Source organism: Melanerpes formicivorus, unplaced genomic scaffold (genome assembly GCF_026170545.1).
Source record: "Melanerpes formicivorus ecotype bairdi unplaced genomic scaffold, bMelFor1.0.p_v2 SCAF_4, whole genome shotgun sequence".
Taxonomy (NCBI): Eukaryota; Metazoa; Chordata; class Aves; order Piciformes; family Picidae; genus Melanerpes; species Melanerpes formicivorus.
The window spans coordinates 32,862,231-32,876,829 of record NW_027142356.1 but is presented as its reverse complement, the minus strand read 5'-3'; the positions used below and the strand labels follow the sequence as shown (position 1 = coordinate 32,876,829).

The following is a 14,599-nucleotide window of genomic DNA, read 5'->3' as shown; positions in this document are numbered from 1 at the left end:
TCACATCAGGTATCTGAAGGCAGCTACAAGGTGCCACCAGAGTCTTCTTTTCTCCTGGCTGAACACCCCCAGCTCCCTCAGCCTATCCTCATAGCAGAGATGTTGGATCACCTTTGTGGCCTCCTCTGGACTCACTCCAACAGTTCTGTATCTTTCTTGTGATGGGGATGCCAGAACTGGATGCAGTATTCAAGGTGGGAGGGGTCTCACAAGAGCAAAGGGGCAGAATCACCTCTCTTGATCTGCTGGCCACACTTCTCTTGATGCAGTCCAGGATATGGGGGCATATAAATCTGTGCTGGAGGATAATCCTAGCATGTTCACCACGAATGATCTTTTATATATTTGAGGGTACCAAAGACCCTAATGCCCTTTAGGGGATATAGCAATAATCTCACAACTTTGTTTTAAGATTAATTTCTACACTGAAATGTTATCTTCACCAACTAAAACCAACCATTACTTATCTACTTTTTCTTTTGTTTTTAATGATTGCAATATAAAGTCTCAAGGGAAGAGGAAATTGCCAGCTAATAAAATCCATGCAGTTTTCAAGCCTGTCATCAGATTTTCAAAACTCAGGAATACCAAGAAGCCACAGCTCACTCTGCCTTATGCCATATCTGAATTACATCAGAATTAGTAAGATGCAATTTCCTTTTAGATTTTGGTAAGTATCTATTTTTACCATAATAGTAGAAAGCTGCTCTTCCATGTTCTGACACAGAACTGTCTTCTGCACATAAACCAGAGATTTAAGAGCTTGCTTAGAATCTGATCAGTTATGCTACTTCCTTTCTAACAAAGAGTAAACCAGCTTGTATGCTGGTGTGATACCGAAAACATCCTTTAGATATACACAAAAAGATAAGAAAACCCCCTAAAGCAGAAGGTGGTTTAAAAGTAGCTTGGTGTGCACTGCAATTTTTCTGGACACATTGCACACAGACATATGTAAATGCAACTCAGTAGGTGTTTCAGACATTGAATACTTATTTCTCCCACTCCTTGCCCCACTCTTCCCTGCAAAAAAACCCCACTGCACCACCCTGAAGAAATGTCTCAGATCTTGTGGTGTCCAGCTGTGGTCAAATAACCCCAACCAAACCAACCAACCCAAAACCCCAAAACACACACCCACCCCACCCCCCAAAACTATAATTCTAGTTCATAAATTCAAAGAATGGTTTAGGTTGGAAAGAACCTTCAAGATCCTCTAGTCTCAGCCCACTGCCATGGGCAGGGACCCCTTGCACTAGACCAGATTGCTCAAAGCCCCATCCATCCTGGCCTTGAACACCTCCAGGGAGAGGTTATCCATGACTTCCTTGGACAACCTGTTGCAGTGGTTGAAACACAGTGTGTCAGTGCAGTGTCATGCTGTTGCTCTGGGGTGTGATGCTACTCCTGCACAAGTCTAAACATGCTTAAGGCAACCTCTTCTAGTGAGATCCCTGTGAGACTGACATCTATGTTCAAGACAGGCACTGAGGAGACCATTATCTGTAGTCTCTGCTGCTCATCCCGCCTACATGAGTCTGCTGGAAGAGAAAGAAAGCTAGACTTTCTAGGAGGACTTGGGAATTTCTTGACAGAGAGATCAAGGGCATTAATGAATGACCACAACTTCAGACTTGCAGGGGGAAAAAAAAAGCTAAACCCCACAACAAGCCAGTCCAAAACACTCAACTTACAAAGAGGGCAGGTCTTTTGTTGTTTACAAACCCCACATATTTCAAGTTACTGTGGTTAAAATTCCTTTTCTAAGTCAGCATTCATTAGCATTCCTAACTGCTCTGTAAAGAAGCTAGGCTTAGCTGGAAGTCTTGGGTAAATCTGTGCTTCGATGACTCTGTGAGTCATGAGGTTACCATCCAAAAAGGCTGTGACCAAAAAGGGTGTTAGTAGACCTACGTGAATCACATCTGTGCACTAACTTGGTTTGGAGACACACAAGTTCCTTTGCAGATAGCTGGAGATTGACACTGAGCCAGACTCAGCATAAGCATCAATACAGTGTCAAGACAGAGCAAAATTAATTATTTCAGGTTATCTAAAAAGGCAAACCCCAAAGTTTGCACTGGAGTGGGACTTTCCTGCCACAAAATTTGCTTGCATAATACAAGTTTCAGAGGTCAAATTACCTGCATTTTTTTTTTGGTACGCTGGTATTTAGGCATCTAATAATAAGGACTTGCAGCAGGGTTTCCAGAAGTGCTCAGGCACTGGGGGAGTTGGTTCTCTAACGTTGAGCTTCAAACTTCTGATGGCTTTGACTGGGAGTTGGAGAGCGGAGCCTCATTTTAGTACCATGGCACCAAGAATTTTTGACAGCCTTAGTAATAGTAAGGCTGTTTATTAAAGGTGTATTTAGCATGTAGCAAGCTGTCTTTGAAGCAGGAAAAAGAACCCAGGTTTACTTGCTCCTAAATGAGCACTTTAATTACTGTCTTCTTTTTCCCCGGTAAATATTTGGTGTCTTTTCTGGTAGACCTCAGCCTTCAGCTGCAACAGCATGAGCCTTCTGTATGTCCTTGCATTTCATTAGAAAAGAAAACAAAACCAGAACTGATACATTAAAAGGAAGACATATATGTACACTGGTGGAGTTTATTAAAGCACTTGTCAGTCGCATTTTGTGTAACAAAAAGCTAGTTTGAGCTCAGTGACAGTAATTCAGAGATGTGGGCGAGTTCCTAGAAGTGGAGAAGTTGCAGGCATTACTGAAAGCTGAGTAATTTTTATTATTTTTAAAAGCAAGTGATCACTCAACAGCTGTGCCACTACCATAAGGCAATACTGCTTCCTGAGCGTGGTCCTGTTTGGTGCCAGAGGTGATAAAGGGAAGCCCTCTGCTTGTTGGCAGGGCTACAAGCTGCCTCACAGCTGCCAGGCAGAGAGGCAGGGAGGATACCCCCCACTCCAGTGCTGGGGCAGCAAGCATTCCTAGAGTTGAAGTCTGTGGCTGCAAGTGAACTTACATAATCTTAGAATTGTTTTGGTTGGAAAAGATCTTTAAGATCTCTGGGTCCAACCATTATCTAACTACCAAGTGTGGGGGTAACCATTTGCCTCAGCACCACATCTCTGTGGCTTTCAAACACCTCCAGGGGTGGGGATTCAATCACCTCCCTGGGGAGCCTATCTTTGAGAACCCTTTTGGTGAAGAAGTTTCTTCTGATATGCATCCTAAACCTCAGCTGGTGTAACTTGAGACTGTTTCTTCTTGTCCTATCACTTTTTACTAGTGAGAAGAGACCAACCCCCATCTGGATGCAACCTCCTTTCAGAGAGCTACAGAGAGTGAGGTCTACCCTGAGCCTGGTTTTCTCCAGGCTGAACAACCCTAGTTCCCTCAGCTGCTCCTCACCAGACCTGTTCTCCAGACCCTTCACCAGCTTTGTTGCCTTTCTCTGGATCTGCTCCAGCACCTCAAAACTGAACCCAGAACTCAAGGTGTGGCCTCACAAGTATTGAGTCCAGGAGGACAGTCACATCCCTGGTCCTGCTGGTCACACAATACCTGATCCAGGCCAGGATGCTGGTGACCTTCTTGGCACACGCTGGCTCACGTTGAGCTGGCTGTTGATCAACGCCCCCAGGTTAATCTCTACTGGGCAGGTTTCATCCACTTTGCTGGAGGGCATGCTGCACATGCCTGGAGCGTTCATGGGGATGTTGTGACCCAAGTGCACTTGTCCTTGTTAAATTTCATACAGTTGGCTTTAGTCCATCGAGTCTTCGTCTCGACTCCTCCTGAAACACGCTGCCCGGCCCCGCCAGCACACCGTGAGCAGCCGCCCCGCAGGGCCGCGGAGCGCGGCGGCAGCAGCTCCCCGCCCGCGCCTAGGTGCGGCCGCCTCCTGCGGGCGGGAGCTGCGCACCACGGGCGCGGCTTACCGGGGGAGGGGTGAAGTGTGGAGGCAGGAAGGAAGGAGAGAGAAAGCAAGCAAGAAAGCGAGCGGCGAGCCGCGGGGAGCAAAGAAAGCTAAAGCAATCTGAACTCCTGCTCTTCCCTACCCCCCTCCCCTCCTCCGTCTTCCCCTACTGCTTTGTGCCAGAGGTAAGCCAGCTCCGCGGGGTGCGGAGGTCGCAGGGCTCTTGCTGCCCTGTGCGCGACGGCCTGCGTGGGCAGCTCCCCGGGACGGAGCTTCTCTTGGGCTGCTACTGTGTCCCTGAAGCTGCTGGCCCCGGTCCCGGTCCCGGTCCCGGTCCTGGTCCTGGTCCTGGTCCTGCCGGCAGCAGCGGCCAGCGAGCGCTGCGCTGCTGGAGAGTGACTGAAGTTCCCGGCTGAGGGGTTTGGTACAGGGCATGTCTCGGGTGAGTGTCAGGTACCAAAGTTGGAATCTGACACGAAATAGCTCGTAGGCAGAAAATAAGGCATGCGGTGGTGGTTTTTCTTTTTAGCTGACATGATTTTAACGGTCTGTGTGTAACTGACATGCTAAGAAGTCAGTGCTTTATTATTGTGTATTTATTCAGGAGTTGTTGTGAGGTTAGACACATGCAAGACTTTTTTGTAGGTGCCCAGGAAATCAGGAAATACATGAAATTCATTCTGAGAAAGTCTGCTTGCCCCTAGGATGGCCTAGATAGAAAAAGACACATTGAATGATAGAGCACCCAAGTGTTGCCACAGCAACTTAGGCAAGTGTACTCAACCAATTCCACCTTCAGCTTGCTTATTCATGCCGTGCAGCTCCTTACTCCGGAGACTGCAAGTTGTTCCACTGGAATTTCTTGCAGTATGAGGTCTGACTCTGAGGCAGCGAAGGTGGCTGAACTTTTCTGTGGAAGAGAAATGTTCTGAAAGAATGTAAATTAAAAATAAAGACAAAAGACAGAACAGAGCAAGGAAGCATTTTGTCAAAGGATGTGATTAAAGGTGTTTCGTAATTATCCACTACACTCAACTACACTTAGTAATTTCCTTGTGTTTGGAAAAGTTCTATTTGAGTTGTTGCAATCAGTTATCTTGCTCTGAGTTGACCAAATATTAATTCATTAGGTAACCACTTTAACAGGTCATCTGAAAGCTGTATATATACACATATATTTAGCATACTGTCGGTGTGCTGATTACATTATGTAGATCTTTAATTATTGACAACACATTCTAGGCCTGCTAATCTCAGCTTGTCTGCAGTCAAGTAACAATGGGAAGATGAATTTCAGTACTGGCAGGTTTCATTCTGCTCTGTGGTAAGTCCTGTTATAGTGCTTGTTTTGTTTAGGGGCTTTTACCTGTTTGTTTGGATCTAGTGCGTGGTTTAGCAGAAGCTGGGAGCAGGCCTGGGCTTGCTCCTTGAACTGATTGCTTAAAGTGTGATTATATTGCCATGCACTTCAAAAGTTTTGACACTTTCTTCAGGCAAATATCTGCAGTGATCTAAATGAGGGGGGAGAAAGAGTCTCACTTGAGTGTTTCAATATCCAGCTGTTCACATACTATTAAAAGTTGGATTGCTTGCTTCAGCATAGAGTTTGTCTTCCAATCAATGTTGAAGACTTTTCAACTTGATAGAGTGGAAGAATCATAGAATCAGCTGATGGAGCTTTCCAGAATGTTAGATGAGGAAAGGTCCTGGGACTCGTGTATGTTTCTTTGTGCCAGTGTTGTTGCTTTCCTTTGATGCTCTTTGTCACTTTCGGTATAATGAAAAGAGCTGTTAGGCCACCCTGTGTTCTTGTACCTCCTTGTCAAAGCCCCCTGCCGAAGATGGGAGAAGGAAGAACATGAAAATCGGTTTGAAAAGAAGTGTAGAAACATCATCTTCTACAAAAGAAAGTTGGATCATCCTGTATGAGGCTTGGCTTCTGCAGCACAAACTGCAGTTCATCCTCTGCCAAAACATGTTTTCTTGCAGGAAAAGCCCAGATGGTTTCCCTGGTATTGTATTTTTTTTTCACATAGCAATTTAGGTGTTTCACTCTTACTTCTATAACATTGAATGGCCAAGTGGCTTCCAAGAAGCTTGATTTCCCACTTTTAGTAACTATATTGAATGATAACTTTTGTCTTGATTTCTCTGTATTGGAGAATATGCTAATACAGTTTTATTTAAGCAAGGCTCAATTTTCCCCTCAATGGTTTTTGAGGTTGGGTTTTTTTTTCATTGTTCTTCTTTCTTGACATTTATTTCTATGAAAGGCTGTGGGGAAAAATCTATTTTGCCTCGCTGCTGAGAAATAAAGCTTAGTTTAACAGGATGTGTGCACTAAAGATGTAGGCTGTTTACTTAAACTTGCTGTGGTGCTACAAAACGGATGTGAAAGAGAGTCTATGCATATAAATGGGCATATCATACACAGGCACTACATGAGAAAAACTAAATAGTATTTGTACAGCATTTGATATGACTTGCTCTGCAATTACTAAAGAGCAGGTCAAATAAAAAAAAAAATATTAATGAACATTGAAATAGATTAATGTATTGGATAAGGTGGTCCTTGAGTGGTAAAGATCTTTAAGGTCATCAACCATTATCTAACTCTACCCAGTGTGATGCTGAGCTGTGTCCCTCAGCAATACCATGTGTCTTACTTCTGGAAGCTTAAACCTCCAGTAAGGATAAAACAGTATCACAGTATCACCAAGGTTGGGAGAGACCTCAAAGATCATCAAGTCCAACCTGTCACCACAGACCTCATGACTAGACCATGGCACCAAGTGCCACGTCCAATCCCCTCTTGGACACCTCCAGGGACGGTAACTCCACCACCTCCCTGGGCAGCCCACTCCAATGACGAATGACTCTCTCCGTGAAGAACTTTCTCCTCACCTCGAGCCTAAACTTCCCCTAACAGCATAAGAAAGGAGTCACTATTTGTCTTTTAGCCTGTAATAGAAACATTCACTGTTGTGTGTAGATGTGTTTAGCTGTTTGTTACTTGAGTCTTGGTCTAAGTAGTCAAACCAAAACAGGTGTCACCCTTTGCTTAGACCCACAAAACACATGTGACTGTTAAATTACTGGTAACTAACAAGCTGTATAGCCAGCCCAGACCTATAGTACATCTTTATAAATCTTGATGGATGCATTTACAGCTCCTGCTGTAGATTACTAATGAAACAGAAAGTGGCTTGGGCCTCAGCTTCTGGCAGTGCTGGCATTTTGTGGTCAAAATATCTTCTCAGTGAGCAATTTCTTCCTTTTTCAGTCTGCTGCATATTTAATTTCCAAAATAAACTACAAAAAGTGATGATTCTGGGAGATTTGAAACAAAGTTTGTTCTGTGCTAGGTAACAGAGATGGATTAGGATCCAGAGAGCTGATAAATACCATGCTATTGAGTTCCTGAAGTAGCAACACTGGAGGCATTCCAGAATAAGGTGTGGGTAAAGCTATTGCATGTAGAAAAACCAGTATTTAGATATTGAAAAAGAGTGTATGTGGATATATGTTTATATTGAAATGGGTATTTATTTCTAAACATCTGGCTAAAAGGTACTTTCCTAAGTGTCTTTTATTTTGTGCCTGTCTGTGTATGACTGCTGAAGACAGAGGAACTGAGAGAATTATAGTGTCTGAAAATGAACTCTAACACCTCAGGGAGAAAATAGCCAAGCACTATTCTGAGACCCAGAACTGCCAAGGAAGGTAGACATAGGTGAGAGAACCCCCCCAGAACTCCAGCTTTAAAACACTTAGACTGCTATGCTAACGTTGTAGGACTTCTATGAGCTTGAAAATGTGTGGTTTGCGTTTTGGTTTTGGGTTGTTTTCTTTTTCATTCGTGGGTACGTGACAAACCGTTCTATGGTGCAGACAGTGCCTCCCTGATACTTTTTGCCCGCTTCAGTAATTTTGGCCCTCATTATTTGCCATTCTGTACTCACAATGTACATTCAACTTCTTGAGAGACTATGCATTTGTATTTGTATTTTTCAGGGTTTAGAGATGAGTGAAGGGGCCACACTGCCGAACTTTATCTTCTACGGCTAGAGGCTGGTGTGAAAAATGCTGATGTCTGAAATTTCTGAAGGAAGGATGAGTGTTTAGATAACTACACAGGTTGGGAAAGGACAAAGTTAAATTTAAAAGCTGATATTTTTTTTTTGTACTCAATCTAGCTCAGTCCATGGAGTTCTGAATTTAAATGATTGGGGAATATTTTAGTGAGGGTTAACTGACTAACAAACTTCATCTCTCTTGAGAGGTTGGTATTTCCTTGGCCTGTTCTCTCTAGAATTTTCAGTAGTATGGATTTGACATTCAAGATAATAAGTAATTTTTCAGACTTGTAGACAGTCATTAGAGCTGGTAAAAACACTGCTCCCAACATGAAGGTAAAGAGATTAACAAGAATCCAAAGACTTATTTAAAGTAGTGGAATATTTATTGCAAGTGTGCTGTGACCATTTGTGCATCTTCCATAAAAATGTATGTTTGTTCATCTTCTCTTTTTTTTTTCCTTTCTTCTTCTTATGTCACATATGGTTCAAGTACCAAGAGGTGTTTTCTTCCCTGGTTTTGATTGCCACTCTTTAAAAGTGTGGGAGGAGTAAAGGTATTTACAAAGAGACTTCCAGTGATTGAGTTAGTTATTGAATAATATCTTTCACCTTTGTAATAAAGTACTATCACCACTAGCAACAGTTGTGCTCCATTCAGTGCATGAGTTTAGATTTATATTTATTTGATGAGGCTTTGGGGACTGAAGAGGGGCACAAAGGTTTATTTATGACTGATTTTTCTGAATAACAACTTAGTTATTGAAAAGATACTGGGGGACTCACATGGGAAGAGCTTGTGTCCTTTATAAGAGGAATTCTTACAAAACAAAAGCAGGCCATTTCTTAAGCTTCAATTCTAGATCATAGGTAGTGCCCTTTTTGTCAGGAGATATTTTGAAGAAGGAGGTATCAATGCCTACCACAATAAGATGTTGTTTCTTTATAATTGCTACCTAAGTCTTAGGCTGTTCTACTGAAGCTGTTCTTTCTTTTCCAGGCAGCTTAAGGCTAGTACCTGCATGCCAGGACAACTGCTAGGCAGGTTTTCCTAAGGCCAAATTACTCTGTATACAGGAAGAGGGAGGTGAAAAAACCTGTTGGCTGCTGCTGCTCTTAAATCTTCTTTAAAGGGATGCAATTTCAGGCTGACTCCAACACCTTCAGAGCAGTGTTTTGTCTGCTTGGGATTTTGTAAATCGTGAATCTGGATATGGTCCTGAAAGAAAGAACTGAGATAGGTGGGACCTGGAGAAAATACTGTCCAAAACTGTCATGGGCATTTCAGATACCAAATATTCCAAGTGTGTAGGCCAAAGCTTGCCTGTGGGGTTACGCCTTTGCTAATGGCCAAGGGAAAACTACTTCCTTGACAGAGCTGAAAAGCTCGTAGTTGTTTCTTGGTTTGAGTTGTGACAGTTCTTTGAAAGGCCTGATCTGCAGGATGTGTTTTGATCACCTCCAGAGCTTTCTGCCTGTAGTTATTTAAGCAATTAAATAATTAAGACCCTTTCTCTCTCTCACACATACACACACAAAAGTGATTCTACCATTGTAAATTATTGCTCATGCACTTGTTTAGATGGATTCTCAGTTTGGGAGGGCTTAAAGCCACAGTTCACATAGGATGCTCTAGCCAGTCATTTTTCCATTTTCCCACTGAAGGTGTATTTCTGTGTTGGGAAGAGCATAAGGGTCAGAAGATAAGGGAGCAGAAGCCCTATGGTGTAGTTAATTAGTGTTATCATGGGAATAGGAAAGCTTTGGATTCCAGCTTTGGTCTTAGATCATTTTTTTCCACTCCTTATATTCAATACTATGCAGTGAGAGTGTGTGTATGTAGACAAGTGGTTCATCTCTCAGCTGTTCATCTTAATGTTAACTACTGGGATTCTGTGCTTTCAGATTGTTTTCCTGGTGCTGAGTTAAGACTTTGATTTCTCTATTCTCTTTATACAGGCCAAGATGAAATGATGGAGGTTATGCTGTTTACCTTCCTTGCAATGTTCATATATAAGCCATTTACAAATATCACTGCAGAAATGACAGGGAGCCTTTCAGAATTTCATGCAAGATTAGTGTGAATTCAGGTGGGAGATCTGTTTAATGCACTTTTTCTTTTCTGTAGGTTTGCAGTCTGGCAAAAGATCAGTTTGAAGTGAAGAAAATTGAGGGAGTATCCTGAAGAAACGGATGTTCTCCACTGGCTGGCTCACCCCAGATGTAGGGGGGCTTTGTTGCATCCTGACCTGATTTCTAGATGACCGTGTGGGGCAACATTCGGAATGAAGCTGCCATCATGTCATCCACTGACAATGGCACTGATATTGGGGAATTCTTGGCCAACATTAACTTGGGGCAGTACCTGCCTAACTTTAAGGAGTATGGCTATAACGTTGTGACAGATTGTGTGGGAATCGATAACAGCGTGCTTCAACAAATGGGAGTCTTGCCAACAGGGCACCGCAGAAGGATACTTAAGCAGTTAGACACCACTCTTTCCAAAATGAAAGGAACTTCTCTCCTCTGTGAAAATCTAAAATTCAAAGACTTGAAAGCTCTAGAAGAGAAGCAACATTCCTCCTCAGATCAGGAGTCTCCAGCAAGCGCTTCAAGCGTAGATGGGCCCAGCTTGATACCTGCAACATTGTCAGAACACCTTAGCAAAGCTTACATTGATAAAGAAAGGTTTGAACCTGCAGAGCAAAACTCATCAGAGGCAAATGATGACAGCTTAACAAGCTCGGATTTTTCTAGTTTATACCAGAATTCAGACAGCATGCTCAAAGCCATCAGTCTAAGTGGAAACACTAAGACAAACACTCAGACAGATAAACCACTGGAAGAAGCTGCTGCATACCAAGCTGATGAGCACTTGGCTGGCTCTTTGACACATGGTGATCCTCCTTCATTTGCTCATTCATGTGAGACAAAATGCAATGAAAACAAACATCTCATGTGTGCAGATGATGATTTATCTGACAGTGAGCCAAAATCTCCATTCTTTAAGTTTAAAGGAGAAATGATAGACAATGACTTATACGATTCTTGTGCACAAAACTGCACGAAGGTGGTTCCAAGAGCGAGCAGATCTTTCATTTTAAGGCATCGACCTGTACCAGAAATTCCTGAATTGAGTAAAGTTCAAGCTTCCCCAAGGTAAGTGCTGTTTCTTTCTAACCAAGAATTGCTTTCATTGTAGAAATTATGGTTTGGGGTTTCTCACAGTTGTTTTTTTTTAAGTGTTGTTTTGTTATGGACTTTTTTTTTATACCATGCTCTAAATACTCTGACCCTGGTGTAAATGTTGCCAAATTCATGTTGCAAGTTCAAAATGCAAATGAGGGTCTAAAGGGAGTTGTTAGAACAGTGTCTCCTTTATAACCTCTCCAATCATCTCTGCGTCTCCTTGTTCTCAGCGAAAGAAATCTTTCTTTCTTTAGACATAGCCCTTGTTAAGATCAAGTATATCAAGCATTTGCTAAAAATTAATCTGTATGCTAAGACCAGGAGGAATGGAAATATGGAAGTGTTACAAAAGTAACAGAAAAATCTGTTGAATCTCTTCCCAACCAAAACACTGCTTGTAATACTAATTAGACCGCAACTCCAGCCTTTCTCGTGAAATACCGAGCCATCCCAGAAAAATGGGGGACAAAATGCTGATTTCAAGAGGGTTAAAATGTCATCTTAAAGTATCAAAATATGGTTCTTGTTGATTTTTATTGTTTGTGTGTGTGTGTGTTGTTTTTGGGTGTTTTTTTTGTAATGAGACAACAATTACTGTGAAGCACAAATAGTCAGGTTCTCTTAGTTGCACCTTTCAAAACATGCTGTTCTTGGGAAATGCTAGTTTATTAGTTTGTGTAAGTAACTTGTAAGAAAGATCTAGCAAGTTTTACACACCTACACCTTCCAAGTGTTGGCTTTATTCCCTCCTAAAATACAGAGCAAAATTTAGACAAGCCTTCGTGCATTGCATGGATTAGACACCCTGTAAACAAAGCAAGATGTGTCTGATACGATTGCGTGCATAACAAGATGATTACAAGAGAGTATGATGTCTAAGCCTTAAAGCATGTAGCATTCATGTGTAATTTCTTTTTTTAATGTTTTAAATTAGAATGGGATGTTTGAGAATTGGGCTCATTCGTCCTGGAGAAGAGGAGACTCCAGGGAGACCTGCTATCAGCCTTCCAGTATTCAAAGGGGGCTACAGGAGGGCTGGAGAGGGACTTTTGACAGAGGTGTGGAGTGACAGGATGAGGGGTAATGGCTTCAAACTGGAAGAACCTTGATTTAGATGACACCTAAGGAGGAAACTCTTCCTTGTGAGGGTGGTGAGGCCATTGGACCAGGTTGCCCAGAGAAGTTGTGGAGGTTCCAAGGTGAAAGTGTTGAAAGCCAGGTTGGATGAGGCCTTGAGTAGCCTGGTCTAGTAGGAACTCTCGCTCCCTGTCCATGGCAGGGGATTTTGAAGGTCCCTTCCATCCCAAACCATTCTATGCCTCTGATTTTGTGGAGGAGAAAATTGTTTTGCAGTGGGTCTAAAAAAAGAACTTTCTCCAAGATGGCTCTTGGATTACTTTCTAAACTGGCTGCTATTTAACTGTTAACTCAGAAAATGTAAATTGGTCTAAGGTGTTGGCTTGTCCAACTTTTAGCTTTTAAAGGTCCTTATAGTACAAAAAAATTTTTGAGGCATTATATCAGGGGGAAAAAAAAAAGTGGAAAAAGGGAAAGAAAAAAGGAATGATGTGGGAGGCTGTGAGAGTGTATGGAATCATTGGACAGCTCTGTGCTGGATTGATGAGGATAGTATTGAACAGAATCCAGCAGACTTTGTTATGATAAATTACACAGGACAGTTTGAGTTTGTTTCAAAATATTCTTGTGATGTGGGTGTGGATTTTTCTGCCTTCAGAGTAGTTGGGTTCATAACCTGAATCCACAAATTAGTGAGTAGCTCTTATTGTCTTGAGTAAGCATTAGTTGTAGCTTGTTTGGCAAAAAATGAGATGGCACATAGAGGAAAAAGTCTGATGTTAGAATGTAACACCAGGAGTGTCTTGCTGAAAGTCATGCTGTTTGAATGTTAAAAACATTAAACCCCGAATGTGCAGCTGATCACAGCGTTGCAGGCTGTGTAAACAAAGACTATTTCCCCACAAACTTGATTTGTGACTTTTCTTGTTTTATTCTGTTCACTATAATCTTTTACTCCTCATGCTGGTTAAGAGTAAAACAGGGAAGGAAGGGAAAAAAAAGTCATTCAAAGGCATATGCAAAATGTGCTGGGGGTAGCCATATCCAAATCATTGGGTAGCACTTTTTTTTCTTTACTCAAATGTTCTTTTTTTTTTTGAAAACCACTAGCTGTGCCTGGAAGGGATGTGTCTGAGAGTGGTTTGTGTGTCTCTTGTCTTTTTCATCTGCATATCTCAGCAGTTAGAAACATAATTAGCAAGTTTATACATGCTCTAAATGCAGAGTTTTCCCAGCATTTGTGAGTCTCTTTTAGATCAGGGAAAGAAGTTGGTGTTAAATAGGAGAATACAACTGGTGGGTTGAACAGATGGAAAGGCCAAGATTCTTTGCAACAACTTTTATTGTGCCTTAACAAATATTTCATCAGTGCCTTCTAAATCACCAGGACTTGAATGTAAACAACGTTCAGTGAGGAGCAGCTTTAAGTTAACTTTCATAGGGTGATTATCCCTTCACAATATGAGAAAGCTGTTCCTGCTGAGCTGAAATGGGAACCTCATCAGACTGAAGGAGTTGGGGCTTTTCAGCCTGCAGAAGAGAAAGCTCCCAGGTGACCTCATTGTGGCCTTCCAGTATCTGAAGGGGGACTACAGGAAGGCTGGGGAAGGACTTCTCAGGATCTCAGGTAGTGATAGGACTAGGGGGAATGGAATGAAGCTGGAGGTGGGGAGATTCAGGCTAGATGTGAGGAGGAGGTTCTTCACCATGAGAGTGGTGAAACCCTGGAATGTGTTGTCCAGGGAGGTGGTCGAGGCCCCGTCCCTGGGGGTGTTTAAGAGCAGGCTGGATGAGGCTCTGTCCAGGCTGATCTAGTGTGGGGTGTCCCTGCCCATGGCAGGGGGGTTGGAACTGGCTGATCCTTGTGGTCCCTTCCAACCCTGAATGAAACTATGAAACTATGAAAAGAGAGCAATAACTAGCTACTGAGAGAGTACTCTTAATATCTGTTGAGAAACAGCCATCCAGTAGAGAGCATATGCTCTATTTGTAGTTTTCCTAACACTCAAGTAAATCCTCCAAATCCTTGTCCATTAGTGCCTGATAGGTGACTGGGTCTCTAACTTCATTACCTGCCATTTTGATATGTGAGCTCCAGCTCATCTTTTCTCTATCATTTTGCTCCAGTTACAACAATATGGAAATCCTCAAAACCAAGTTGCAGTCTGTCTGAGGAAGATCAAGGCTAAACCAACTTGAAACAGGACTTAAGTTTCATAGAAATATTCTGATAACCTTGCTGAATATTCTTTCAGAGGCAAAGAAATAATAGGGAAGTTTGCAACAACAGCTTGCCTGGATGTGTTTCTGTCTGGCCTGCCCTAGGTGATCCTGCTTTGGCAGTGGGGTCAGACCAGATGATCTCCAGAAGTCCCTTCC

At 42.5% G+C, this 14,599-nt stretch overlaps 1 protein-coding gene across 4 annotated transcripts in view; it reads left to right on the top strand.

Moving 5' to 3' along the window:
- The first annotated feature begins 3,905 nt into the window (after nt 1-3,905).
- Nucleotides 3,906-14,599, top strand: part of ARAP2 (ArfGAP with RhoGAP domain, ankyrin repeat and PH domain 2) — a 148,306-nt gene continuing 137,612 nt past the window's right edge. For 3 of the 4 annotated variants that reach the window (XM_068137547.1, XM_068137548.1, XM_068137544.1), the window contains exons 1-2: nt 3,906-4,063; nt 10,083-11,113. In XM_068137547.1, the coding sequence (XP_067993648.1) occupies nt 10,215-11,113 (899 nt within the window). In that variant the 5' untranslated portion in view covers nt 3,906-4,063; nt 10,083-10,214. Of the gene's footprint in view, nt 4,064-5,120; nt 5,203-10,082; nt 11,114-14,599 lie in introns of all 4 variants that reach the window. The other variant, XM_068137545.1, reaches the window with a different exon arrangement.